This window comes from Vigna radiata, chromosome 2 (genome assembly GCF_000741045.1).
Source record: "Vigna radiata var. radiata cultivar VC1973A chromosome 2, Vradiata_ver6, whole genome shotgun sequence".
In the NCBI taxonomy this organism is placed as follows: Eukaryota; Viridiplantae; Streptophyta; class Magnoliopsida; order Fabales; family Fabaceae; genus Vigna; species Vigna radiata.
In genome coordinates, this window is record NC_028352.1 from 24,880,610 (window position 1) to 24,904,258 (window position 23,649).

The 23,649-nt window shown below is 32.6% G+C and overlaps 5 protein-coding genes across 7 annotated transcripts; 2 read left to right on the forward strand and 3 right to left on the reverse strand.

Annotated features, from left to right (window-relative positions):
- Positions 1-2,814: 2,814 nt before the first annotated feature.
- On the reverse strand, positions 2,815-3,684 carry LOC106755622 (zinc finger A20 and AN1 domain-containing stress-associated protein 5). Its single transcript, XM_014637808.2, has one exon. The coding sequence runs from the start codon at positions 3,536-3,538 to the stop codon at positions 3,125-3,127; it is 414 nt and encodes a 137-aa protein (XP_014493294.1). The 5' UTR covers positions 3,539-3,684; the 3' UTR covers positions 2,815-3,124.
- A 1,415-nt stretch (positions 3,685-5,099) lies between these two features.
- Positions 5,100-12,519, reverse strand: LOC106755885 (FACT complex subunit SSRP1). Of its 3 annotated transcripts, XR_002667311.1 has the most exons (18): positions 12,438-12,519; positions 12,130-12,312; positions 11,119-11,304; positions 10,827-10,932; positions 9,682-9,818; positions 9,511-9,594; positions 9,334-9,428; positions 9,089-9,197; positions 8,848-8,934; positions 8,657-8,749; positions 8,252-8,449; positions 7,531-7,676; positions 7,299-7,446; positions 6,784-6,882; positions 6,511-6,684; positions 5,809-5,887; positions 5,472-5,691; positions 5,100-5,362 (listed from the first exon to the last, which is right to left on the reverse strand). XR_002667311.1 is itself a non-coding variant. In XM_014638108.2 (17 exons), the coding sequence occupies exons 2-17, from the start codon at positions 12,181-12,183 to the stop codon at positions 5,564-5,566; spliced, it is 1,923 nt and encodes a 640-aa protein (XP_014493594.1). In that variant the 5' UTR covers positions 12,184-12,312; positions 12,438-12,519; the 3' UTR covers positions 5,100-5,563. The 3 variants fall into 3 exon arrangements, 2 of the variants coding, with proteins under 2 accessions (XP_014493594.1, XP_022634649.1); XM_014638108.2 differs by having other exon boundaries at positions 5,100-5,691; XM_022778928.1 differs by lacking the exons at positions 10,827-10,932; positions 11,119-11,304; positions 12,130-12,312; positions 12,438-12,519 and adding an exon at positions 9,924-10,191 and having other exon boundaries at positions 5,101-5,691.
- Positions 12,520-12,723: 204 nt separating this feature from the next.
- LOC106755794 lies at positions 12,724-13,617 on the reverse strand. The gene has a single exon (XM_014638008.2). It carries the CDS (start codon positions 13,579-13,581, stop codon positions 12,850-12,852), a length of 732 nt encoding a protein of 243 aa, XP_014493494.1. The 5' UTR covers positions 13,582-13,617; the 3' UTR covers positions 12,724-12,849.
- A 5,791-nt stretch (positions 13,618-19,408) lies between these two features.
- LOC106755617 (vestitone reductase-like) lies at positions 19,409-21,883 on the forward strand. The gene is made up of 4 exons (XM_014637804.1): positions 19,409-19,639; positions 20,306-20,830; positions 21,196-21,391; positions 21,518-21,883. The coding sequence occupies exons 1-4, from the start codon at positions 19,519-19,521 to the stop codon at positions 21,657-21,659; spliced, it is 984 nt and encodes a 327-aa protein (XP_014493290.1). The 5' UTR covers positions 19,409-19,518; the 3' UTR covers positions 21,660-21,883.
- Positions 21,884-22,344: 461 nt separating this feature from the next.
- LOC106755769 lies at positions 22,345-23,325 on the forward strand. Its single transcript, XM_014637983.2, has 2 exons — positions 22,345-22,690; positions 22,970-23,325. The coding sequence occupies exons 1-2, from the start codon at positions 22,492-22,494 to the stop codon at positions 23,197-23,199; spliced, it is 429 nt and encodes a 142-aa protein (XP_014493469.1). The 5' UTR covers positions 22,345-22,491; the 3' UTR covers positions 23,200-23,325.
- Positions 23,326-23,649: the final 324 nt, after the last annotated feature.

The window sequence follows — 23,649 nt, forward strand, 5'->3', positions numbered from 1 at the left end:
TAATAATAATAATAATAATAATAATAATAATAATAATAATAATAATAATAATAATAATAATAATAATAATAATAATAATAATAGTGATGCTTTGTGTTAGGATTTGAGAAGAAGTAAAAAAGCAAATGAAGGAAACTTTCTTTGGTAATTATTTTTATACTTATCTCGTTGATAATAATGTAACTAGCTTTGTAGAAGCTACTAGTGCTCTTGAGTGGGATAAAACCATTAGAACTGAAATTGAATCAATTCAGAAAAATAGTACTTGAACCTTAGTAGATTTGTCTATAGAAGTAAAACTCATTGGTTGTAAATGGATCTTTAAGTAAAAATATCACCCTGATGGATCTATAGAGAAAAACAAGGCAAGATTACTAGAAAAAGGCTTTACTAAAAAACCCATCATAGATTATTTTGATACCTTTCTCCTCTAACTAAGATTTCCTCTATTCAAGTGTTGTTAGCCTCAACAACTATTCATAAGTTAATGATATACCAAATAGATGTTAAAATTGTCTTTTTGAATGATGATTTGGATGAGGCAATTTATAGAACTCAACTTGAAAGGAGGGTTGATGTTGAACCTAGTCAAGAGAATATATTATGCAAACTTTTAAAATTTTTGCATGGGTTGAAACAAACACTAAAATAATGACATGAAAAGCTTGATAATGTATTGTTATGTAATGGTTTTTCACCTAATGATACTAATAAATGTGTGTATTCTAAATCTGAAAATGGTGATTGTGCCATTATATTCTTGTATGTGGATGACATGTTAATTTTTGGTACATGCAATGAGATTGTCGCTAGAAAAAATTGTTTCTAGGATTGAATTTTGAAATGAAATATATGGGTGAAGTCAATGTAATTTTAGGTATTATAATCATAAGGAAGTGAGATAGTATATTACTATCGCAAATACAATAATTGAGAAACTACACACACAAATAAGATATTGCAAAATATTTTCTTTGACTAAGCTTTGTTTTGTTACAAGGTTTTCATAAGTAGTACTAAAACGTTGCATCTCTCTTGGTCAATTCTCTCATCCGAAAGTTTCGACATCCTCCGCCCTTCACGAAAGATCTCACCAACCTGCAAGTCTCATTTCTTCTTTGTTCCTTATCCTTTTGTATTATGAGTTTCATTATTCTTCAAAAAAGACTTCTTACTTTGCTATGTGATTCTTGAAATTTTTTAAGAAATTTGTTATATTTTAGAAGACTTACCCAATACACTGTAAATAAGTCTTTAAAAACATTAAATCTATACATCTCTTAGAAAAAAAACTTTATTCGTAGTTTTTATTTTTATTATTCTCAGTTTCTATAACCGGTATGTAAGGGTAGCCCTAAATTATTAGATATATATTATCATGCATACGAACAAACCATTGTTCAACCAAATTATAATTGAAAAAAAATGTTCACATGCAAAGAACATGAAAGAAATCACGTTCCACCAACAAGAGAAGGTTAAAAGCAGAAGAATCTTAACATCCATCAACATCTATTTGTTTGGTCCATTCTTTTTATTCTATGCAACTACAAGTGAATTTACTTTTTGTTTAATTTTCTAAGAGAGAAAACATCAAAAACAAAACCGAAACCTATACTTGAGTTAAATTGAAACATTTTGACGGATATATATATATATATATATATATATATATATATATATATATATTTCATGGTTGAATTGAATGATTGAAATAATATGGAATGTTTGTTTGATTAAAAAATAGAATTTGTAATAATTATAACGTTGACTTAGTTAATATGGTAATTAATAAGTTTCATATTTTAATATATTATCATTTTATAAACTTTTAACAAAGTAATATTATAAATTTAAAAAATTATTATATATGCTCATTTATAATTACATGCCAATGCAAAAGATACATGCATCATCATCACGCATGATTTACGCACAAAGGCAAGGCATATCATGCGCACCCCTCCCTTAACCTACACACACTTTCTTATTTACCATAAATTGTTTGACCGTTAAAATTACACACGGAACTTTACAAGAAGAGTTTTATTTAAACCTAAAATAAAATACCCAAATTTTAATATTTTTACTATTTTAGTAAAAGAAATTAACAATGTTTTAATACACATTTTAAGAGGTGGAAAGAAAACTTTTATCACGAAATTCTAGGCGTTCGATCATCTCGTCACATTCCCTCGAGATTCTTCTATCTAGATAAAATAATCACAACGCAATAATCAACTAGACGCAAGACCAATTAAAACCTCACACGTGGCGCAACCCCATAGGCTCTAAGCCAAAAAGTTAAGCGTCACTATCAAGAACAATGGGAGAAGGAATCGCGAAATCTCGCTGCAGCTATATATCACGACACGATATCACGCACTAAGCAATATATCGCCATAACAATTAAAAAATGTCACATGTCTAATCAAGTGGGCCCACCCAACTTTCAATCCTCATCACTATACTCGAAAATTCCAAATTCAAAGTTCACAACAATTTGACAATAATACCCTTAGCTTCAATGTAATTTACCTTTTCCCCCCACACCTGAATCCTATGCTAAAAGTAAATAAACTAAAATATATATTTTCTCTCCATTTTAATCAAACAATAATTAGGTTTATTGTTTCCTAAATTCACCTATTAAACTAATTTAATATTAATAAAAATTAATAGGAATAAATAAAATAAAATAAAAAATTGGATAAAAATTGTTAAACTAACAATTTTAGAAATAAAAAAAGGTGATGACTTCAAAGACTAAATTCATGCTTAACCTAAAATGATGAAAGACTTTACAGAAAAATATATTTAAGCAAGCAGAAAGCATTCACTGATTCACATAATAATCACAACAATTTATAAATCCCAACCCGAAATTAAGAAAAATACATAAAAATTAAGAAAATTATACATAAAAAAAATAAGAAAAAGGATCACCGAGAATTTCATGTTCCGGTTACAACTTCCCCAGATCCCCACCCACGCGCCCGAGAAAAGACGCGCTGCGAGTAATTAAATTAACAACCTAACCGCGTCGAAACGCCGTCGTTTGTTTCGCTTCGTTTTTCGTCTCAGCGATCGATCAAATTTTTTTTCTTCTCCGATTCTAGGGTTTTCAGACCTTCACGATCTTCGCGGCCTTCACGACGGGATTCTCCCTCGCGATGGCCTCTCTCCCGGCTGCCTTGTAGTCGTAGGAGCAGTCGTGGCGATCGGTGTACCGGTGCTCAGCGCAGAAGAGGTCACCGCACCGACAACGAAATCCGGTAAGCCCGACGCGCCGCCGGCATCCCGAGCACCTGTTCACCGCGCGCTTCGGCTCCGATGCCGCCGTCCGGTCCGCGCTCGAAGCGTCCTCCTGCGGAAGCGAGCGCTTGGGCGAACGCGACGACGTAGCCGGAGCGACGGCGTCGAAGAATCTAGAAGGCTCGGAAATCGAAGTTGCAGCGGCGGCGGTAGTGGTGGCGCAGGGCGTGATTGGTTCCGGGACCTTGAAGTCGGTGTCGTTTTTCTCCGCCTTCTGAGCCATGATTCTGCGTTTTGGTGAGAAGGACGAAAAATAGAAGAAGAAGATGAAGAGAGAGAAGAGATAGACTATTGAGATGGGAATAAGAGAGGGAGAGAGAAAGGATTTGTAAAAGAAAGAGACGAGAGGTTGGTAATGAAAGCAGAGATAGAATATGGACGTCGTAGAGACGCGTATGGAAAGGAAACTTTTTTTTTTTTTTTTTTTCATTCATGGTCTCTGCAGTGATGCAATTACCAACTTCTCCACTACTTTTTTTTTTTCTTCTTCAAATAAATAATTTATGTATACAATTAAATATTTTCTTCAAAAATAATTACTTTATAAAAGGAAGAAAAAAATTAGAAAGTTGGGTTTTCATTTTTTTAACTAGGATGCTATGAGAAAGGAAACGGTGAAGGACTTGTTTGGCCTAATGAAGTAACATACATATTTGGGAGATGGATTAATCCAAACATCTTCACCCCAACACCAAACTGAAGAGGAAAGCTGAATAAAACACTTTCAAAAAAGTGATTTTGTTTGGGACTTGTTGTTAGTGCCAAACATGCACCAAAACTATAAAATTTGTTTGTCTACTATGCATATTTTTATATTTTCCATTATTGTAAAATGTATTGTTGATTATTTGTTTTTTAATTCAAGGTGCCTCTCCAAAGAAAAAAAAAACATAATTTCAAGGATTCAATTTATAGGTTAAATTTTTCTTCAGAGTCATGATAAAAATGACATAGTATAAGAAGATTATGGTATATTATTACTAATATTAACTTTGCAAGAAAGGGTAAAATGGGGAAATGAAGGTAAAAAAGGGTGAGCTGGACGTGACAAGAAGGAAGAAGCTAGCCGCCAAATCTGACCCTTGTTTTCTCAGAGGTCATTTTCGTCCAATATTGTCAATGACACGTGTGACTCGCACGCTTGTTGCCCGATTCAACTTTACCACTGGCTTCTGGCACGTGTCACAGTGTCACCCATTTTAGTGAAAGTGATGTGAGCGTGCCGTGTTTTTCTCATTACGTGAGAGACTCTGACCCTTGGGTCTATTCAGAGACGAGAGGTTAAAAAAATTAAGAAAATTTTTATTTATAGAATATATTTGTATTTTATTCAGAGATTGATGTAAAATAGAAGTGTTCTTTCGTTATTTGTTTGGGTAAAAGTATTTTAATGTAAAATTTGATGCTTAATGTCTAAATAATCGGTTTAATGATTAATATTTCACATAGGAAGTGCTTTATAAGTTTTAAAATAATCTTGTGGTTCACACTGATAATATTAATATTGTCGTGTTATTCATAACTACAACAGTTTATAATTTTGAAGTGAATTTTTATTACACAGATGCAGAATTATGAAAATTAAATACTCTGTAATTAAAATAATGATATTCTTTTAGCATTTAATACAGACATCTAATTTTACGTTACAATAATTGTAACCACATATGTTGAATCTAACTACCTAATGTCAAACAAAAGAAGAAAAAGACAAAAAGAGACTTATTTTGAGGAAAAAAGCAAAGGCTTTTTCTGATGCATTGTAAACGTGTTCATGACCCCATTAGTTCAATGTTGGTGGCTTGGTTGAGTAGGATCCGAGGTGAAGAAGAAAAAGGTATAATAATATACTGCTACTGCTACAACCATTTCTCTACAATCGTATCATTTACTAAGTAACATGAACATTTTCTATTAATGATCATTTCAAGAACAACGAAAGAAAGACACAAGAACCTGGTGAACGTAGCAAGGTCATCCTTCCCCTGTCTTTCCTAAAGCCATGCAAACCCTCAAAAGCACAAAATTCTGAGAAAATTCCAGTCACCTTCACAAGTTATGAAGCCAATTCAAAGAACATTACTTGTATTGTATCAGTTTACAAAATTCACGAGTTGATGTCATCTCCAGGAAAAAATACATGTAGCATGACTTACATTGGCTTGCTTGTCTATGACGGTAAGTTTCAAAAGACAATTGCATTCATATATAAAGTGAGGATTTTTTTTTTTTAAATATTGAACCAGCCTTAGGCACTGTCAGTTACATTTGCTGAATCAATATTCATGGGTTGGGTATTCTTGTAGTCGCTAATTTCATCCTTGTAACGTTGTTTATCTTCACGTGCTTTTGCCTCGTATGGTTCCTTCTCTTCCGCTGTGCATTCAGTAGGTATAACAATACACAGTTTAGTTAATAAGCATAATAAAGTTCACATTACGAATTAGACATGGTGGAACTGCATGAAATGTAACAATTGGCAACATTGCATACCTGACATTTTTTTCCATTTCTCTCCGAGCACTCTTCCCACATCCGTAAATGAGATTCCAGGGTTTGTTTTCTTGAGATTCTGTCAAAAAAGTTACACTGATTTCAGCAAAATATTATGTAAGAGAAGTCAACTTATATAAACCCCTGCTTGAGCAGTTAACCGTTTCAAGTAGATTTAGTGAATTCTTAAAGGTCATAGTTGGCTAAAGTTAGTTTGGTGCAAGAGTCCAGACTCCCTCCATAGACATTGGAAGAGTACGCACCTATTTAAAGCTAACTTGCATCAATTACAGGTTTTGCTGGATGATGATCTCAACTTTATCTATTACCTCTAACATTGTGAACATTTTTTCTTTACCAAACCCAAAAACTTCAATTTTCTAGCTGAAAGGGATTAGGAGGGGATGTCAATGGAGGATCAAGGGGTTTGGCTGTGGTGATCTAAGAAGAAAGATTGGTAGGTTCCAGTGTTGCGATTTTTCTTGGCAATGAAGGAAAAAGGAGGAGAAAGGTGAGTTGGATTTTTTTGAGAAGACCATATTACCTCTCTGAGGACAAAATGTATCGATGACAATCGATTATGCCATGGACATAGCTGATTATGTTCAAGAAATCATATAATCGATTATGCACGTGGGATTTTGAGCTTCAAAGTTCATTGATGGTTCATGCATGTATAAGAAGACTAAGAACAGAACACACCTCTCTTTCCAATTTAGAAAAGAACATGAAACCGGACATTGCCCTCTTGGGTGCATTTGGGTCTTTTTTCTTCTTCTGTTTTTTCTTTTTTCCATCTTCGTCATCTTTTGGTTTCTTTTTAGAAGTAGATGCCTTAGAAGGCAGGTCCTTCTTTATTTCCTTCTTGGCAGGCTTCTGAAAATTTGCCATCATTAAGGTATCAGACACACCATAGATTAAGAGTTGAGAAGTACTACAAAAAAGGTAACAAAGGCAAAAAAGAAAACCACGTGCCTCTTTCTCCTCGCCACTTTTACTGGCATCAGAATCGTCTCCCCCAGAATCATCAGTAGGAGAACCTTCATCATCCTTGTCAGCAACAAAATCTGAATCCTGTAAACATTTACAATCGTTTAATGAAATATACAAACAAGACTAGAAAACCCTGCCACAGAAAGCTCCCAAAGACCAATGTTGAGCAACTCGAGTAGAGTCCTCCAGCCTGAATATATATGTACATAAGCACAAAACAAACACAAACACTGATACACATAACAGAAGTCAAAACATAAAACACAAGAAATAGAAAATTAGAATAGGCGAAAGATAAGCTGCAAAATAAGCTCAAGAATTGCAAAAACTGAAATGTAAGCTCCGAGTTCACTGAAGTTTTTTCATGCCCCAACGATACTCAGATGTTGGTCAACATAAATAAATGTTGCCTCCTTGATTTCTAAAACTAGAACACAAATTTACTAAATGCTACACACGAACTAACGATAAGGATGCAGGTAAGAAAATATCTGTACCTCCTCATCACTTTCATCGTCACCAGCTGCATTTTTTATTCGCTCAAGATGTGGATCAACAGCATCATCGTCGTCATTCTCCAGAACCTTCTTTATACCAGCAGTAGGCTGGCCATCTCCTAAGTTCATAATTTTCAAGCCCTTTGAACTGCATGTGCAGGTGAAAAGCAATTGTTGATACTTTATTTAACAATCAGTTGTACGTAAAATTTGGCAATGAGCTAATATTTACCTAATAAATTCATACAAATTATGGTACTCATTTCTCTGGATATTACGGAAGAGATGTTCTTGTTCAGATTTTAGTCTGATAAGAAGGTCAAAGTAATGCATATTGGAACCACCGGCAGCATGCCTCTCAAATTCCACATAGTCAATCTAATACGAAAGGAAAAAACAAGTAAAACCTCATTGTTTAAATATCAGATGCTATCAACCAGTAATTGATATGTGGTGAGGTGGTCTGCAAGCATAGTCCACCATGGTTATGAAACTCTCGAGTTAACTCTTAAACTCTTACCAGTTTACGTTTTCAAACATGGCTTCCGAGTTAACTCGGAAGTAAACTCTTTTCTGCGTAAACTTGGTAGAATAAATTGTGAAATCGGTAGGATCGTGTAGAATCACGAGTTTGAAACGATTCTACGAGCTTGAAAGGAGAAAAAAATTAAGAAACACAAGGTCGTTTGGTCTTTTTTTATTATATATTTGATGAAATGCATCAAAATTAATGACAATAATCCAAGTATTTATGTTTTACAATATTTTTTTTATGAACTGTATATCTATAAATTTTATTTATTTAGTTATATAATTTTGTAGACTTATTTGAATTAAGATATTATTTATATAGTATTTTTCATCTGAAGTAAACTCTTACGAATTTACGAGTTGAATTTACGAATCGAGTTTACGTAAACTCGCGAGTTTGATAACCTTCCAGTCCACTATACCTCTTCATGAAGAATAAGAGTAGGAGGCTTAGGTAGAAAGAAGAAGCTCTTCTCAAGGGGATACAGAATTCCATCTTCAGCTTTCAGAGATGATTTCACAGCATAACCATCCTGACAACTCCTAAATTTCCCAGGCTTAGTCACTTTGGCACCAGACAAGCCACGTAATATTGTAGTGAACACTTCATGAATAAGCCCCTGGTTGCGAATTAAAAACGAAACACGTCAGATACTGCATCATGTGATAGCATGCCCAACAATTACTAACTTCTCACATCACTCAATCTTTGAAAATATGCAAAGCAAGATGTTCTTTTCCATTTTCCCCAGCAGTCCTTGAAGAACAGTATCTCAGGGGTTTATGTATGGACATATGAGTCACTTACAAACAGTTTTAAGTAATACCTTGTAAGACAGCTCTAACTTGTCCTTGTACTTTGTGTTATAAAGATCTTCATTCATCGCCAATTCACTTTGGACAACATAATCGGATTCAAACTATATAGAAATGAGCAAAACAATGTTAAGTTCATAAACAAGTGAAATGCACATCATTTAAATTAGCAAACCATGAACCATTGAGAAGCAGCAATTACCTGCATCACAATATGAGGATACAAAGTTTGTCCCTTCCGAATAGGGGGGTCAAGACTAATAATGACAAAGGTATGTGGTTGATTAGACTACATATTAAACATGAGAATTTGTCACTACACTTAACACGTCCAAAAGAGAATCAATTTAAAGACATGGCTGGCTGATGTAATTGACATTCTACTTGCACTTAATATGGAAACAAATATCAGTCCAATAAAAGTACATAATCAGGAAATGAACCTTAGGAAGTAAAAATAGGCGAACCACACTGCTATATTGGATTTTGAAATCATTAGCCTGTCCCTGAAGCCGCAAGAATGACATGTGTAACTCAACAATGTATCGTCCTCTACATAAAGGAACAAAGTTTTATTATTAATACTTAATTGGAAGGACAAGGATACAAGTAGTATAAAAGACAACTATGAGAAGCCACGAGCCCAAAAGTACTTGAATATATGTATATATGCCTTTAAAGACATTACCTTGGTGTAAGGATCGCAATACTCTCAAATGTAACAACAGCATCTTCACCTCCAGCGCCAACATCAGCCATAGACATTATTCTGCTGCGGAAAACCTGATGCAGAAAAGACAAAATGTCATTTAACCTAGAAATTATTATAACGCTGGATCTGTTTTACTTTCACAAAGAAACTCACTTCAGCAGGAGGAGTTTTTTCATCACCAACAAACTGGGTGTTGGAACTTGGTATATGGAAACTTATCTCCATCAGTGAATCTTTCTGATAACATAAACAGGATTAAACCATAAAGAGAATGCACAATCATTGAAAATTAATTTGTTAAAATGCATGAAAACGTAGATATACCTCATTAGCTCCAGTTGTGTCATCCACGTGAAACTCCAAGATCACATCATTCTTCCCTTGAAGCTGAGTTTGAGAGACATCTGCTAGCGACACCTCAAAAGCTTGCTTTGAACCAACCATGAAAGCCAACATATTTCCTGAAATGGAAATAGAAAGATAAAAATCCACTATTCCACAAGTGGAGTAGTATAACTATAGAAATGGTCAAGTCGGTTTTATCATAATCAAACAAGTTGCCCAACCTAAAGAGAAACGATTTGATGACAGAAGAAAACACTAAACAACTTTCCTATGTTAACAATTTTTTTCCACTCAAAATTGCACTTAATATGATTACCAAAGTGGAGGTAGTGGTGCCTAAATATATTTGACACCTAGCATGTTTGGGGAAGCTTTTTATCTTCAGTTTCAGTTGTTTTTATAAAAAATAAATTGCTTATAAAATTAGCTGGATGTTTGTGATATCACCTAAACGTGGCAAAATGCTTTTTTTTCAAAAAGAAAAAAAATGTTGCTTCCATGAATCCAAAGTTTTGTAGCTTGTGATTATTTCAAATAGTCTTTTCCTTTAGATTCAAAGGAATATGTTTTTCTCATGTAAAGATTGATTTTTTGTTGTTGCAATAAACAAATTAAGTTGAAATCACTTTTCGACAAATATACCCAAATAAAAAACTGTTTCTAACCACAATAGATTATAACACTGTATGATTATTGAAACTATTTAATTTTTACAACTGTTAACACACCCTTAGAGTATAACAAAAAGAAAATAAGCAACTGCAGACTGAGGAAGAAAAAAAGTAGCACGGCAGCACATAAGTTCTCAGCCTTTCTTCATATATGGAAAACATCCAGCACTATACAAGATAAATCAGTGCTCTCCAAATAAGAACTGGATGATATCACAGAATTTCTCCGAAAATAGGAGAGCTTTATCCTTTGCTAAAGAATTTACATACCATTTCTTCATGGGTGCTACTGAATATCAAACAATACAATGTCAAATTAACTTTTTTTTCCCAGACACTAAATTACCAAATTTACAGCCAGTAAGGATGACAGAGATGTTTAAGATATATATGACAAATCATGCGGAGAATATCAATTACAACAAATAAGTCAGTTCATATAATATAGCAAACCATTCAGATCAACTTCTCCCCAATTTCGTCCGCTAACAGAAAGCTGCTTCTCGCGCACTGTTATTCCACAAGTGCTCTGGAAAAAATTGGTCAAACTTACAACATCCTGCAAAAATGTATAAAATTACGATATAAGAAGGAGCATTTTATAGCAATTGAAGTCCTACTCCTCAGTATTTATATCTGCCAAGGTGTTAAAAAGCAACAAAATATAGGAAACCTAACCAAAGCTATGAACTCATTTTTGCACAACAAACGTAAATGCACATTCTAGAGGGGTAGAAGGAGTAACCTGATCACGAAATCCAGTGAACTTGTAGTACAACCCATCTTTAATTTGAACACCAAGTTGGTTAGTCTTTGGAACCTTCATCCATGTTACCCCCTCTATATCAGATTTATCAACTTCAATTAATTTACCACCGCCCTGTCTCTTCCATACTATTCCACCAGAGTATAATTTCATCTGTCCCGGATTCTGCAACCCCATAACATGAGAAGAAGTGTCATACATCTCAACTGCCAATTTCAGTCTCATTCACAAATTCACTAGAAAAATCCAATTCTTCAACTCTAATCACTATGAACTTTGAATTAAAAAAACAACAAATTGTAACAACTTGACACGGAACATGCAGTGCAACATAGTAGAGGCCATGCAGATTCAGTCTGATCCAACCGAATACTACATAAATGGTACATATTACATCATACAAAATCAAATAATTTTTACCGTAGAAGATACAAAGTTTGGAACAAAAATAACTCAATCAATTTCATCATACTATACAAAGATTGTATCCAATCCAAACAGACCCATATTTAGAATAGGGACAATGTGGAAATTAAAAAGTTATAAATCATTCAATTCCGCCATTTTTCAAAACAATAAAATGAAACCTTCGTCCCATTTCATTCTAAAACATCCAAACAGTGCAATGGTGCTTTTGTTTCATTCCAATCCATCCCATTCCATTCTGCTCCACATTATTTCATTCTATACCACTGACTCAACCATAATCACATGTTCTTGAGAGCATTTTTTATAACTTCTTCCAAACATTGAAAATTTGCATTCCTGAGAACACTGTTGTAAGACTCACTAATTCAAACACAGCCATAGTTTCGGGGGAATACTTTTTCAAAACTTTTACCAAACATGTTTCATTCTCAAACTCACATTCCGGGAAGTTCTTTTACATGGCTTGCTAATTCAAAGATAGTCATAGATTCATGGAAATATTTTATTATAACTTGCACCATACACGGAGAGGAGTAGCAAAACAAAGGTTAGAGGGATTACGGTGCCTCCACGGCCTCCGAGAGTGATGTTATTGAATTGATGAAGGTCCGTCATGGCTGAAAATCAACGAGAGTGGCGAATTTCACAACTGAAGAAAAAAAGCACCTCAACGGCACATGCACAACCACATCAGAACCACCGTGTGAGTGAGGAAGAGACGTCAAATTGCTGAGAAAACAAAAACTGAAGACGAAAAATTCAGTGCACAAATTTGGAAGTAATGCAGCACGTAGAGATATATCAATTGATTAATCGATAGTGAACAAACGAAAATCGGATAGTGAAATAAAAGACGGAAAATTGCTCACATGATTACGATTACGAAGGAGAGAAGTTTGTTTGTTGTTCTTGCAATCAGAAATTAGTTGAACACCGAATGTGATGCAGTGAGACGTGGAACACGCCAACAACAAGTTCTTCATTATTTTATTTTAATCATTTCAAAATTAATATTTATATCAACTTTAATATATCAAATATGTTTAATATAGATTATAACATAGTTATTTACACGAATTAAATTTATATATAGTAATTTAAACGGTTCTCCTGACATTTTTTATTAGTTTTGTTAGTCAATTTACACGAAGTAAATAAAGATAAAGTATGTGATTAATTTTGTAAAAATTGAAGGATACAAAAAATAAAAATAAAAAATCAACCTCACAAGTAAAAGGAAAAAAGGCAGCATATATTTATTTATTCTGAATAATAAGAAAATCAGGTGAATTTGGAAGCCACTGCAATTCCCACGCCAACGGCAACACCAAAAACGCACAGCAGAGAAACCACACGAGCCCTAGCGAAGAGCGCGTCCAACTGCTTCGCGGTTTGGAGCGTGAGCGTGAGGATCTGCAACCTCCCTTGCTCCTCCATCTTCCTGAAGAAGACAACCGGCTTCAGCGCGCGCCGCAGCATGAACGCCACCGAGAACGGAAACGCGAACGCCGCAAGACTCTGCACCGACACCTCCGTTAAGGGGTTCGATTTCGTCAGGTATGTGATCCACGCGCCGAGAGCGAGGTGAACCAGACCCAATGCAGCGAGCGTGTGGCTTAGCCTGTACATGCTCCTCATCATGGTTTCCAGAACCACACGCGTCTCGGTCCCGAGCGGGGAGAGGTCTCGTTCCACTGTGGGGCCTTCGATCTCCTGGTGCTTGAAGTTTGGGTTTTGGCTTGGGTACGGGCTTTGGGCTTGGGCTTGGGCTTGATCTGGGGTTGGCTTGCGGGCTTCATCAGATTCTGAAGATGAAGAAGACGAGGAAAATTGCTTTGATGAGAGAAACGTGAAGGGAATGAAAGGAGAGAGTGGATTTTGGGAGGGTTTGAAAATTGAGAAATTAGGGTTTTGGCAAAACGAAGTGATTGAAGAAGATGAAGAAGAACGACAGGGTTTTAGGAGCGAGGAGGTTAACGTTGACCTTAGTCTTCGCGAAATTATGGCGGCCATTGGCGTAAGAAGGAAGCAGAATTACGAAACTGTGTAATGGGTGAAAGTGGAAAACTGAAAAACAAAATGTTCTTCTGGTCTTCTGAATTTCGTTTTCTTCATTGTTTGCGTACTCAATAACAGTGGAGATAAACAGCAAGTGGATTAATTACATTTTAAAAATATTTAAAGTTAATGAAAATGAGTTTGTGAAAAATTATTTAATTGTTAAAAATTATTTTTCTGGAGTCTTAAGACAACTAAGAAAAAATTAATTGGAGTATATTTTTATAAAAGTTTTCTATTTTAGTTAAAATTACAAAAAAGGAATCTCCTTTTGCACCACCATAAGTTTCTCCCACACTCCAAAATGTTCATTTTACCATATTTTCTATTAAATGACAATGAGAGTTATTGTAACGATGCATATAGTAGGTGGTTGAGTTTTACATTTTGTTTTTTTTTGGCTTTTAGAGGTTATGAATTTTTGGGTTGGAGTTCTTTCTAAATTGTGAAATTAGAAAGCTTCCTAAATTTTGTAATTTAAAAGTTTTCATGATTGTGTGTTGTATAAATGAGATGTAAATGTTCCTTTAAATTAAAATTGTACTTTACATTAATTATGATTTATTATTTTTTATTACCAATTATGTTCTTATTACTTTATTATTTAAGTGAACATCTATAATTAATTCATATAGAAAGATCCTTTCTTATCCCTAAATCATTAATTATTAATTTTTTTTATCAATTATGATTCTACTAAAATGAAATATATATTTGGTTTTGTATGACATTAAAAAATTATAAGTTTTTAAAAGAAAACTATAAGATGAAAAAAAGTAGAAAAAATTATAAAAATTTAAAAGTAAAAGAAAAATAAGTTAAATATCACGTATTTTAATACACATTTTATAAAGTAACAATATTAAAGTTTGTATTTTCTTAAAAGACAAAATAATAACAACTTTAAAGAATCTTATAAAAGAAAATACACTTATAAGCATTAAAAAGAAAAGAATAGGAAAAAAGTTTAAAGAAATATTAAAAGTAAAAAAAATGCAAAATAGTTTCATAATTGAAAATCACATGAATAAACATATTATTAAAAATACATAAATATGATTATCATTACAATAGTCATTTGGATGATTTCGATTATCAAATATGATAATAGATTTCAAGATTCCTTTTATACTATTTTTCAAATTAAGGAATTAATGTGTATAGTTGAAAATAAATTTAAGAAACATATGAATAATATTGTTTTTTATATTTTGGTGTTGATATTTTTGAATATAGGTTAGTTTCATTTATGGACGTAATATGACGTGTTTCATCTTCTAGTTGACTCAAGATGAATATTGACGATGCAGTTAAGATTGTTCTAATTTAGCTTAATGTATAGGTATTTTTAGAGGAAGTTAAAGTAAATATATGAGTAGTTTTTAAACTTGTTTTAGAGTTGAGACTTCTATTTATGCTAAGTTTATAAGATCTTTTATGTTTTGGACATGTTTCGAAGGAGAATTTTGAAAGAATTTGGTTGGAGTGCGATTCTTCTTTAGTTTATCATGATTTTTTGGATCAACAAGTGATTTCTTAGAATCTTAGAGGGAGATGATGTTCGTGTTTGCATTTTTATAAGCATATGCAATTAAGAGTTTCTCATGTTTTTTGTTGAAGAAAATTATGTTAATAAGTTAGTTAATTTAGTTTTGATTAATAGAAATGTGGTTTGATGTTTTACTACCATGTACTTATTTAGATTTTTTTCATAATAGGTAAAGTTTGTCTATGTTTCATGAAGTGTAATTTTTATCATGTGGTCCTTTTCATACTTTGTATTCTTTTTTTAATTATTTTTTTTATTTTTAATAAATTTTATGTAAAGGTAAATGATTGATGGACTTTGAAGTGTTAATATACTTAAGATATCAAAGTTTATAATAAGGTCTAATATTACCTTATTGGAAAATACATAAATAAAAATAAATTTATTTAAAATTACCAATTAAATTTGAAGAATATTTTAAAAGTACACTAATTAAAAGAAAGAATCAAATTAAATTAAAGATGAAATTATGAAATTAAATATCAAATTAAATCAAATATGAAATTATGAAATTAAATGTTAAATTAAATACTAAATTAAATCAAATAAAAAATTATGCAATTAAATATTAAATTAAATTATTAAATAATTTACATAAATTAATTATATTATATAATATAGTTAATTGATGGAAAATCATTAATGTTGTTTTAAATTGAATTATAAAATTTAAGCCTAAATTATATATTACAATATGAGATTTATTTCGTAAGACCACCACTCTCCTACTATTTCGGTTGTCTTTTGGATTCATGTTGTTCTCTTATTGATTAGTTTATCTTAGATAGATCAAAACAATGCTCAATCTTTAGTCTAAGAAAGATGGATACCTGTAAAAAACACTTTAACCCTAAAATTAGTTTTATATCATGTTCTCGAACAGGTAATTATCAAATTAAAGGAATATGCAAATTTTGCCTCATCACTCCTTCTATTTATAAGGTTACCTTATGAGCTTTACACTATTCACGGATTAATTAGGGCACAATCACATCCTAATTGTGTTTAATATTGTTCATGCACTTTTAATCATCTCTTATCCTCTGATCTTGTTTTACGTTGTGGGGTAAGCGTCCATCTAAAATGAATATTCTTTTGTTGGTGATTATTAGATATGAAGCAATTCGACGGTTGGAGAGTCGTGAAGACAGTGAATACCTATCCAAAAGGTACCCAACGGTGAAGATGTGGCGCTCAACGCCACACATGCAACGTCTTCCGGTTTGATCTCTAGACATGCTAATTCCCAATGATGGAAAGGTATCGCCCAACAGTAGTCTCGACAGTAGCCTCAAACCACCTAAATATAGGTCCAAAATCCCACATGCATTAACCCTAACCAAAGAAATTCAAACCCAACAAACTAAATATACATTTTACAAAACTCATTCATGCAAATCAAAACTCAGAATTTCAAACAAGGCTGTTTCTCTCACCTCAAAGGAATCTTAAGTTCTTCAATATCTTTCTACGACTCCAACTTTGAGAGAACCTAACTACACTGACAAGGAGATCAAATTAATGGTATGAAGACATGACTAGAGTAACCAACATACAAAGAGTTCGTAGAAGTAGAGAAAACCTATGCAACTAAGAAAAAGACTAAGAAAATGAAAATTATAATTTGGACTTTATAAAATAAGGTTGAAAGGAACTTATTTTATTTGATTTTTCAATTGGTGGGTTTTGTAAAGTTGTTCACGATTACTCCAATAACAACCTGTTTGAAGAAAATTGAAATTTGAGTGAGTTATAAAAAAAATAGAGATTGGAAGCTAAAGTTTTCTAAACACTAGTGGAAAAACGCTGTTTAATGTCGGTTATTTTGGGCTTTTAACGTCAGATCCCGAATCGACGTCTATTTGAGTGACGTTAAATGAGACGTCGGACCCTATAGGTCAGACGTCTATATAGACGTCGGACTCTATAGATCAGACGTCTAAAATGTCGCCGTATTTGATAGGATTTTTCTTCGCTTGAGGCCTCTCGAGTCGCTCCTAGGTCATGGTGATTCGAGTTTACAACTTTATATTTTAGTTGACGAGAATGGATTGTATGTTCTTATTTTGTATTGGACGATTTTGATAATGTAGTGGAGGGAAGTGGAGGAGTGCAAACGTAAGAAATCGCCGTCCAAGAACGCTGCCTAAGGACATGAGAAAAACTGCAGAAAAACTCAATGAAAACGCATTTTAATCGGTTCAAATGAAAAATAATTCATCAAAGAGTAATGTAATCAGAGTAAAATTAATTTTAAACGGTGCAAAAGTGAGAAAACGAACCTGAAAAACGTAGCCTGTGCAGAGAAAACGCGAGGAAGATGATGAACAATGAGTGCGCGTAACTACTGCCTCGCGTTCGCAGTGTTTTAATGCAGACATTTAGACGTCGGTTCCCCTTACAACAGACGTCTAAAGTGCTTTAGAAGTCGGAGTGGCGAGATCAGTCGTCTAAATGGAGTCAAAAAGTGACTTTTTAAATTTCTCGATTTAGTGTTTAGATGTCGGTTCCTAGAATAACAGACGTCTAAAGTGCTTTAGAAGTCAGAGTGGCGGGATCAAACGTCTAAATGGAGCCAAAAAGTGACTTTTTAAATTTCTGGATTTAGGGTTTAGACGTCGGTTCCCAGAATAACAGACATCTAAAGTGCTTTAGAAGTCGGAGTGGCGGAATCAGACGTTTACATAGAGTCAAAAAATGACTTTTTAAATTTATGGATTTAGGGTTTAGACGTCTGTTCTCAAAATAATAGACGTCTAAAGTGCTTTAGAAGTCGGAGTGGCGGGATCAAACGTCTAAATGGAGTCAAAAAGTGACTGAAAGAAATGACTTTTCACCCACCTGTCAAACATATAGACGTTAGTTAGGCGGGACCTCGACGTTTAAAATATTATAAACGAGCACCTTCTAACTGACGTCTATATGGGCAACTTATTTACGAAAATGTCACTGGTCATCAATATACGTCGTGCTTACTCTTAACCGACGTTTAAGGGGGTGACGTTAAATAGCGTTTTTGCACCCGTGAAAGAAGGTAACGAACTTCATGTGCATTTTGGAAAAGAAATTTTGGATTTTTCACAATTTATATTATAATTTTTATTTGATATATTATATTTAACAAATAAAAAGTAATAGTTATATTTTTAATAGAAAAAATAATAATTTATTATTGATCGCTAATATAACATGATAGTCTAAATGCTTCCTAAAGTAAAGATAAAACATTTTTTGATATATATATATATATATATATATATATATATATATATATATATATAATCACTAATTTGGTATAATTGTTTTTAAAACTTTTAAATAAATAGTATATGTAAATTAATAATCAATTTAAGTATAATTTAATTTTATATATTTGAAACAGTCAATTAGTTAAAAATTACGATAAATTAAAAAACTGAAAATGAAATTGAAAATATTAGATTAAATAAAGAAGTTTAGTTGTCTTTCACTTAGTAAATATATAAAAATTAACGTTTTGTGTGCTAATCATAATAATTTTGGGACATTCTGTCCAACAACAAATTTGTCACTTTCTGTGTTAACTTGTCTTGGCGTACTAACGTTAAACTCAAGTTATTAAATATTAAATAATGAATTACTAAATATCCTTAAACATTTTAACAACTAAATCTCTTTACATTTAGTTAATTTTTTTTTGTCATTTAGTTATAATTAATAAATTACTCAATTTTAATGATTCTTAATTTTAAAATTTTCAAAAAGTTAAATATGTATGTTTTTTTTCTCCAAACCCTTGTAAAAATATGTATTTTAGACTAAAAATAAATTACAATTTATTCCGTTCCTCAACTTAATGAAAATCAAGTAATACGTTTATTGAAAAAAATGTTTTACCTTATTTTTATAAAGATTGGGACGAAACTTAATTTAAAATTAAAAAATATTTTTTTTATAATAGTTTAAGAAAAAATATATATTGAATCTATTTCTAAATATGCATACTAGACTGATTTTCATAAACTCCAAACCATAATTGGTATATCACCTTAAAATTGTAAACAATTTTAAACTTATATATATATATATATATATATATATATATATATATATATATATATCAACTACATTAATTATTATTTTTAGAACATATAGATGAAATTTGTATTGTCCATAAAATATTTTCTCAAACCGAAATCAAGAATATAAAAGGTAAGAAAATTCATGTCAACATGCAATTGCAATGAACATGGATAGTGAAGGATTAAAGGCCATACGTTTCACTTTCAACTATAACTTTCTATGAGTGCATACAAAAGCTGAATTTGTGGCCGTAATGAGAGAAAGAGAGAAGGTTTGAGACAATGGAAGAAAGCAAAGGAAGAGTTTGTGTAACAGGAGGAACAGGTTTCATCGGTTCATGGATTATCAAGACCCTCCTTCAACATGGTTACTCTGTTAACACCACTGTCAGACACAATCCAGGTAATAATACAAAAGCTACTCACATGCTAATTTTTTTCCAGAATCACAACAACATTCTCCTTCTGTCTATCATAAACTTTTTGTTATAGATTTTCAAATCAAATGCTACATTGTTCTTAGTTGTTTTCTCAACTTAATTTGACCGTATATACTGAATATTCATCTTTTGGTGTGAGTTACATAGTAGATGTTAGACATCCTACGTTGATTTGATTGATTGGACATAAAACAATTTTATAGTATACAAGTGAATATAAATATAGTCTTTTAAATTAGTTTTGTAACATAGAATTAGATTTAAAGTTGATTTTAGTAGTGAGCTGACGTGAAAAAATATGTTGGAGATGTCATATCGATATCGATTAAAGATAACAAAAATTGATTTTGTTAGGTTCATTTAGACTTAAAAGTTCATTTCTTAACAATAAACAATGTTGCTTGAATGGTGGAAAATTTTTACTTGTTTTTGGCATTTAATTTCAAGGATTTGTGTTGAAATTGATATTTAGTATGTTTCTGACATGTTCCTTTTGGAACTGACAAAGAAACAACATGCTTGGTTGATTTGAGTAAAAGAAACAACAACACTCTTAATCTCTACAAGGTTCTTCATTTGATTTGATTCATCAAACCAAAGCTGCAATTTTGATGTTTAAAACAAAGCAGAACAGAAGAAAGATGTTAGCTTTCTTACCAGCTTACCAGGAGCATCTCAAAGGCTACAAATTCTGAGTGCTGATCTGAGCAATCCAGAAAGCTTCAGTGCAGCCATTGAAGGGTGTGTTGGAGTGTTCCATGTTGCTAACCCATCTGACTTTGGACTGATAGAAGCAGAAGAAGTAGTGACCAAAAGATCCATTGATGGTGCACTTGGCATTTTGAAGGCATGCCTGAACTGCAAGACTGTGAAGAGAGTTGTTTACACCTCTAGTGGTGCTGCTGTGATTTATAGTGGCAAAGAAGAAAAAGTGATGGATGAAAGCTCTTGGACTGACGTGGATCTTCTCAGAGCTTCAAAGCCATTTGGATGGTCTTATGCAATTTCAAAGACATTGACAGAGAAGGCAGTGCTTGAATTTGGAGAACAAAATGGCTTGGATGTTGTGACTCTAATTCCACCTTTTGTTTTTGGATCCTTCATTATTCCAAAGCTTCCTCGCTCGGTTCATATTTCATTGAAATTTGCATTTGGTTAGTGATGCAATTTCATTCTCCTGTTTATGTAACAGTGTTATTTTCTGTGGCTGTTCAACTCATAGTGAAGAAAATGATTAACTATGCATTTAGTCTCTAAACTTTAATAATGCGAAATTGAAACTCGTTTCTTTCTTAAACTTTCATATAATTTGGTTTCTAAATTTAAAAAATAATAAATATAATCTTTTCGATTCAAGTACTTTGAATTTGTTGACTAGTCATTAATTTTTTAAATTTGAAGATCAAAATGTATTAAAGTTTTGAATATGAACGAATTTTAATTTTGTATTTAAGTTCAGGGATTAAAATCATTTTTATCTTTTAAGAAAATGTAAATATATAATAGAAAACTTTTGCAGGAGAAAAAGATAGATTTGGTTCCCTCCTTGAGGTACCTATGGTACATGTGGATGATGTGGCCAGAGCACATATATTTCTGCTGGAGAATCAAAATCCAAAAGGGAGGTATATTTGTTCAAAATGTTTGGTTACTTATGAAAGGATCTCTGAACTTGTTTCTGCCAAATACCCAGAATTTAAGCCAAAGACAATAGAGTAAGTTTCTGTTAAACTTCATGCTGTAACACATTTAACATTCGTTTTGATTTGAGTGTTTGGTTTTTCTTTGATTTCATTGCAACAAGTATTTGGCTAGTTGTTTATTTGTTGTAGCTGTTTCAGCAAAATGGAAGGTACAAAGATACCAGATTTATCAACAAAGAAGCTCATAGATGCTGGATTTGTGTTCAAGTATGGAGTTGAGGAGATGCTTGATGATGCAATTCAATGCAGCAAGGAGAAAGGGATATCTCTTAAGGAATAACATGTAACCTTGTTTATGTCATGTATGAGGATGGTTATCCATAAAGTGAGACAAAAATGATCCATCTGAAAAGTGGTTCATGTTTGGACATTATGCTTTTGGGATCATAATATGATCTGTGTGTAGTATTATTGCTTTAATTTTGATAAATTTATCATCATATGTTTCATAGAAGTGCTAGAGTTGTGGAGTTTTCAAAGATGCTTGTAAGATGAACATCTTTTTGTGGGAAAATTATATTTTTTACATTAAGAAAAACATGTTTTGTAGAAGAACACTAGAATGTTTTTTCTTTAAATAGTAGGAGGTATTATATTTTCTCTTACACTACTTAAATACTCTTTGAAAAAAAAAAAATCTACACTAATATTATTTTTAAGAAAATAGTATAAAGAATGTTGGAAATCCTACACTGAATAAACCTAATTTATAGTATATAAATAAATACAAACTTCACCTGATAAGTTAGTTTAATAGGTTAACATGGTATCAAAGTCAAGTTAGAGTCTATCCTAATAAAATTTGTTAAATATATTGTTCTACCTATTATCTGAACATCATCAAACTAATCATTAATGTCTGAGACAGAGGATATTTTAAATTATATATAAAAAGAGAGAATATTTTAGTAATATAAAGTTTGGGATATTTGGCATCTCATGTGTCGTTTTCTGTTGCAAGTGGCAATGGCAACAATCCAACACTGTCATCAGTCTTTGCCCTCAGAAACACAATCCTTCTGAACTCTTAAGAAGAGCACACTTTTTTCAGCTGGTTACTTCCCTTCTTCATTTCTTACATCTGCCAAGTATAATCAAAAGGGTAAATCTGAATGGTTGTTTTTGCTCTAAGTTTCTGTCAAAGCTCACTTTTTTGCAAGCCATCATTTCAGATCAGGTGCTGCTCACAGTCTCAGAATAAAGCAGGCACATCCCATACTCAAACAAAGAAAAAGTGTTTGAGATGCAACACCCTTTACTCAGATCAAGATAATTCTCCTCTTTCTTGCTCCTTCCACGGCCACACCAATGGTATATGCAATATGTAAATCACTTTCTTTTCTTATGCAGAAGAATTAGGACAAAAACCTTACATTCCGATTCCTTTAGTGTTCTTTTTTATACTAATCTCCTGTTAGAATTACCTGTTATCCAAAGATTTATTGTTTGTTGGATGTATCGTATATGATCAAATCTCATATTTCTGATTTTGTAAGAATTAATATCTAATTCTTAAGAAACTGTGTTTAAGCTGTGTTCCTAAAATTATCATAGGTTTACCTGATGATTATTACCTATGTAATGTTGTAGGAGATAAAGGTCTATTTTCATTGGCTCCACCACACCAAGGAATTGATGGGGATTGGAGTGAAAAATCTGGAGTAATTGTGTATAAATGGAATGAGAAGAATAACAGACCAAACACTGGGCGTGTCAATTGGAAGAAAAGATGGAGTTGTTGTGCAGAGTATGATGAGAATGCTCCACCTTGTAGACGTGGCTGCCATGTTTCCTATGATGATGGTTTCACCTTGTACTAGCTACTACGTACACTTCTAATTTTAACTGATACATCTTTTTTGTTTTACTAAAATTCTTGTTTTGATTCCTATCAGACATGGCCAATACCAGTAATTATAGGTAACCCTTTTCTTGGCAGCACTCAATTGCATCATCTATCATTTTCTCCATTCCATAGTTGAACAAGAATCCTGCATCTATTAGCTTCTTTGAAGATAAATCTGGTATCTGTAGTAAAATTGCAGATAAAAACTCAAACTGCAATTTCATGAGACGTTTATCGCTGTTATTAAGGATTTATATGTGCTGTATTATGGAAATTTCAAGATATAATAGGAATTTCTAAGAAATTTTTAAGGATTTCAGTAAAATCTCAAAAATTTCTCAGTCCAAAGTCAACTGGGGTAGCAACATGGAAGACTCCAACACACCCTTCAATGGCTGCACCAAAACTTTATGGATTGTTTAGA

Coding starts and splice junctions, on each gene's coding strand:
- LOC106755622 (XM_014637808.2), bottom strand. CDS start 3,538: ATGGCTCAGAAGGCGGAGAAAAACGACACCGACTTCAAGGTCCCGGAA.
- LOC106755885 (XM_014638108.2), bottom strand. CDS start 12,183: ATGACGGACCTTCATCAATTCAATAACATCACTCTCGGAGGCCGTGGA. Junction 9,429..9,510: donor AAAAAACTCCTCCTGCTGAA/GTGAGTTTCTTT, acceptor TTTCTGCATCAG/GTTTTCCGCAGCAGAATAAT. Junction 6,883..7,298: donor ACGATGAAAGTGATGAGGAG/GTACAGATATTT, acceptor AAATGTTTACAG/GATTCAGATTTTGTTGCTGA.
- LOC106755794 (XM_014638008.2), bottom strand. CDS start 13,581: ATGGCCGCCATAATTTCGCGAAGACTAAGGTCAACGTTAACCTCCTCG.
- LOC106755617 (XM_014637804.1), top strand. CDS start 19,519: ATGGAAGAAAGCAAAGGAAGAGTTTGTGTAACAGGAGGAACAGGTTTC. Junction 20,831..21,195: donor TTCATTGAAATTTGCATTTG/GTTAGTGATGCA, acceptor AAACTTTTGCAG/GAGAAAAAGATAGATTTGGT. Junction 21,392..21,517: donor TTTAAGCCAAAGACAATAGA/GTAAGTTTCTGT, acceptor TAGCTGTTTCAG/CAAAATGGAAGGTACAAAGA.
- LOC106755769 (XM_014637983.2), top strand. CDS start 22,492: ATGGTTGTTTTTGCTCTAAGTTTCTGTCAAAGCTCACTTTTTTGCAAG. Junction 22,691..22,969: donor CTTCCACGGCCACACCAATG/GTATATGCAATA, acceptor GTAATGTTGTAG/GAGATAAAGGTCTATTTTCA.